General features: G+C 38.8%; 1 protein-coding gene across 1 annotated transcript in view; it reads right to left on the minus strand.

Annotated features, from left to right (window-relative positions):
* LOC102199031 (cytosolic phospholipase A2 gamma-like) overlaps positions 1 to 4,575 on the minus strand; it is a 22,364-nt gene that overhangs the window by 11,126 nt on the left and 6,663 nt on the right. The window contains exons 8-12 of the mRNA XM_005747276.1: positions 4,356 to 4,496; positions 3,760 to 3,906; positions 3,575 to 3,658; positions 2,223 to 2,377; positions 1,042 to 1,213 (exon numbers count right to left, since the gene is read on the minus strand). Of these exons, the coding sequence (XP_005747333.1) occupies positions 1,042 to 1,213; positions 2,223 to 2,377; positions 3,575 to 3,658; positions 3,760 to 3,906; positions 4,356 to 4,496 (699 nt within the window). The remainder of the gene's footprint in view (positions 1 to 1,041; positions 1,214 to 2,222; positions 2,378 to 3,574; positions 3,659 to 3,759; positions 3,907 to 4,355; positions 4,497 to 4,575) is intronic.

Raw genomic sequence — 4,575 nt, forward strand, 5'->3', positions numbered from 1 at the left:
TCTGTCTAATTGCTGCTGCTAGTGGTTCAATAAAAATTGCAAACAGTGAAGGGGAGAGTGAGCATCCCTGCCTGGTGACCCTCAAGAGACAGAAGCTGGAGGATGTTTGGTCATTTATTCTGACACAAGCTGTTGGGGAGTTATATAATATTTTTAACCAGTTAATGAAAGAGGATCCAAAACCAAATTTGTGTAAAGTTGGAAATAGAAATTTACTCTGTCAAATGCTTTTTCTGCATCTAAAGAAAATATTGTAGTTTCAAGGTTTTTACTGTATGAGTAGTCTATCAAATTAAGTAATCTACGTGTATTTGTTGATGAGTGCCTACCTTTTATGAAACCAGTTTGATATTTTTTATATATCTTTAAAAGATGTTTGAGCTGAGTAAACGTGCTGAGTAAAGGTGCTGAAAATGGGTTTTTTTGTGTATGTTCAATGTGTTAGACTTGTACATAGTTGACCATATATGATTAAATAATGTTGAATCCTGGATATGGATTTGTAAGCAAGACATTTGAAATAAGGGGGTAGGAACAAGAAAAGTGTAAACTTCATCCTACTCCTTTTCGAGCGCACGCATTCTGTAGACAGATATATACATGAAAACTTGATGATTTTTAAGTTTTGGTTTTGTTTTTTGTTTTTTTCTGTTGTTATTTCAATTATGTTTGCATGTTCGAAATAAAATTATATCTATGTATCTAAATTATCAGTAAAATGAGATACAAACTGCTAACACAGTTGCTCACCTTGAACCAAAATAAAGGTTATAAAAGGGTTTTTTTTCCTTGAATTTATGACCAGCACCATTTCTGCTGTTCAGGAATTCTCCCTTAGAGTGTGGTGTGTCTGTCTATGTTATTACAAGTGTTTGAAAACTGTTTAGTCAGTTCAGTGTTTTTGTGTCTCTTTGTTGACAAGCTGCCATTTCAGTAATTCCTTTCTTCATGCTTAATACCTTTGGATACAACCTGACACCTTTTATTTTATGCCTGTAGCTCAGTTACAATGAAAGCACAGCTGCACATTTGGAAACAGACCTTTGCAGTTCCGTCTGTTGAAGAGTGGCATGTAGATGATTGTGGGCTCCTTCTCTTTCCCCTCCAGCACATAGCAGTCCTTCGGCCAGTCTCTGTCCTCCAGGATCGTGTCATTTATCTCGGGGAAAGGCTTTTCCATCTCGGCCGCATAGTCTCGGGCAAGAGTCAGAGTCTGATCACAAAGCAGCAGTTGAACACAGTTTCAGACGCAGCACTAAGTACTGTGTGGGCATCAAATAACACCCGAGGGATTGTGGCTGCTTTATTTTTTATCCCTCACCTTGAAACTTTCTAATAAGGGACACTTGAAACAGAATTTTGAAGTTTTAATTAGCGCCTTAATGGTTAACAAATTCTTTAAAGATTGTCAATAAGCTATTTCTCAGAACGAAAACAGTTCATTAGGACTTATCAAGAATTCTAATTGTCTACAAGGTCTCCCTCAGGTATTCCCATTACCCCACAGTCTATAGACATGCACATCAGATTAATTGGTGATTCTTAATTAATCAGTTAGCTGTAATTAGTTGTCCAACTCTTTGGTGATTTTTGAAAAATATTTTGTATCTCTTTTGCATTTGAGCATAGCTTCTTTCATCACTGCTTCCTCTGCCTTTCCATTCAGGCCACACTGTGGTGCAAATTGGTCTTAGATGAAAGTATGGCCCAGCCTTAGTTTAAGGCTGATACACTTTGAAGATGAAATATTTGGGAACTAAATCATTGGCAGTTGTTTCTTCACAGTAAACATATCAATTAACAATGCATTTACTAAAAGAGGATAATTTAGGAAATTTATGTCCAAGTTTTGGTTTGGATGCTTTGCGGTTGATAAATGGTGTTTAAACGGTTAAAAATTTAATAAAATAAAAAAATAAAAAAATAAACTGTTTTCCCGTAATAAATGAAAGCATCATATATAAACTGCATTTGTATTTACTTGGGTTATCTTTGCCTAATATTGACATTTATGTGATAATTTGAAATATTTATTAAGAAATCAGGAAAGGGGGCAAATATTTTTCCACGCGGCCTCGTTCCACATGGCTGTGCACAGTTATGGCTGTTCAGTAAAGGGCTGGTTGCAGTATATGCAGCACGACACAGTTTCAGAAGAATATAAATATTTGTATTAAACTATAAAAATGATCGATTAGTTACACACACACATCTTACAGTACCTCAAACATATTTCCAGCACTATACTCCGGGGCTATGATGAGGTCAATGTCTCTCTTGTCTCCTAGAAATGAAGGGTACGGTACGTTGATCACCAGTCCAGCATCTATGAGCTGGAGTCTTTCGTTAGAGTAGAGGCAAGCTGGAACAGAGGACTCTGCCCAGAACCAGAGACAGAGAGAGAATCAGCTTTTCTTTCACTAGGTTTCTTCATTGCACTTGCAACCATTATGGATGTCACTGTGACCATTAACACTACAAGCTAACACAAAGCCGAGGGCTACAATCAATTTAAAATGACCAGTTAACCCAACTTCATGCATGTATTTGAACTGAAAAAAAAAACATGTAAACTGAATTCTCAGTGAATTCAAACCCAGGGGTTTCTTCCTGTGATGCGACAGTGCTAGCAATCCATTTTCTTCTGCTTATCCAATTCAGAGTCCCTGGACACCTTCAGCTCTGTCACCCCCACCTCCTGTCTTTTTGTTAGTGCCACTGTCTCCAACCCATACATCACTGCGACTCTCACCACCTTGTAGACCTTCCTTTTCATTCTTGTTTCTATCTCTGTGTCACAAATCACCACTGACACTCGTCTCCTCCCACTCCACTCTGCTAGCACATTCTTTTCCAGCTTGTCCTTCGTTGTTTTGTCGATTGATTCGTATGGCTGACCCCAGGTATTTATTTCACTACCTGTAATCATTGACTGAGCTTTAGATGTGTTTAACTGAATTTGGCTTGTCCAAACAGGCATTTGGGTTATCCAAGCTCCAGTGTACAGCTCTAACTACTTTTGTGAGGTGGTCGTTCAGAGGTGGTCTGGGCTGCATACAGCCTCATTCATTTATTAGTAGGTATTCCAGCGTATCCTTGGTCACATTAAAGGACCACCTACTCAGCTGACATGTATGTCACTGGAAAAAGTGCAAAGTGGAAAGTGCAGTAGCTTCTGGACCAAGACAACCCATCAGACTAATTACAAATAAATAAATAAATAAATAAAACCCCAAAGTGAGTAATGCTTTTTAAGGTTGGAGGGCTTGATGGGAATTCAGGGTAATAGGTTGGTCTTGGTAGCCTCTTGAGCTTTGTAGATGTAGATAGATGCAGGTTTACAAAAGTGGACAAGTCCCACTTTTGTAAACCTGAATCCTAATTCAAACATTAGGATTCATCTACTCTGGGAGTAGATGAATCCTAATGTCAGAATTTCTAATCTTAAGTGTCACGTATGTCCAATAGGAATAGTATCACTAGTAGTCCTTTTTCACTTTGCCATGATTTTGTGTGAGAAGTGACTCATTCAGTGGGAATGGGTCATAATTGTTGCTTAAATTGTCTGACTCACCTTGGTATCGGTAAAGGAAGTTTCCAGTTGTTCCCCACTTCCATTCAGCAATCAGGGGAATTACTTGGTTTATTAGGAAAGAAACTGGGAGAAATACATTGACATGAATAGAGTACAATAAAAACTGTCTTTTCCTCTCCAACACTGACAAGACTGTGTGCTTATCACCTATACTGTACACTGACCGTCTGTTTTGAAAGCTCCATCATCCAAACTTTGGCTCCACGTCTCAACTGCTGCCAGCAGCTCCTGACTCCACTGGTTAAAAAGAGTTTTTCTTTCCTCCATACTCTCTGCCTCCACAGACTCAGTCTTGCTATGATTTACCTTGTCTGAGAAAGATAAGAGTCTAATAGGTGCTGCGGCATTTTCAGATAGACATTTGCTGCATGATTACGCCATTACAAAGAAATGTCATAAATCTTTCACGTTCAGTTCTATTTTCCAACTTTTTTTTGGCCTGTAAATATCAGTAGCTACACTCTATTAATTCAGTTCAATTCAAATTTTTCATATCGTGCTAAATCACAACAACAGTCACCTTAAGTCACTTTATATTGTAAGGTAAAGACACTACAATATTAAAGAGAAAGCCCAACAATCAGCTGACCCCCAATGAACAAGCACTTGGTGACAGTGGGAAGGAAAAACTCCCATTTATCAGGAAGAAACCTCCAGCAGAACCAGGCTCAGGGAACGGCGGCCATCTGCTGTGACTGGTTGGGGTTCTGCTCACATCTACCCAAGTAATGTTCTTTAAGACATTCTTGGAAACATTTACCTTCTAGGATTTTCTGCAGCTTATCCAGGTACATCAGAGCAGTAGTGTCCTTAACAGTTATTCTGGTCAGAGCTATCACTTTATCAAGGATGATCCATACGCGCAGGTACTCCTTAGCAGCACTGTCCAAATGCCCAGACACTAAAACACACACACACACACACACACACACACACACACACACACACACACACACACACACACACACACACACACACAC

This window comes from Pundamilia nyererei, unplaced genomic scaffold (genome assembly GCF_000239375.1).
Source record: "Pundamilia nyererei isolate P.nyererei 1_Seehausen unplaced genomic scaffold, PunNye1.0 scaffold00193, whole genome shotgun sequence".
Taxonomy (NCBI): Eukaryota; Metazoa; Chordata; class Actinopteri; order Cichliformes; family Cichlidae; genus Pundamilia; species Pundamilia nyererei.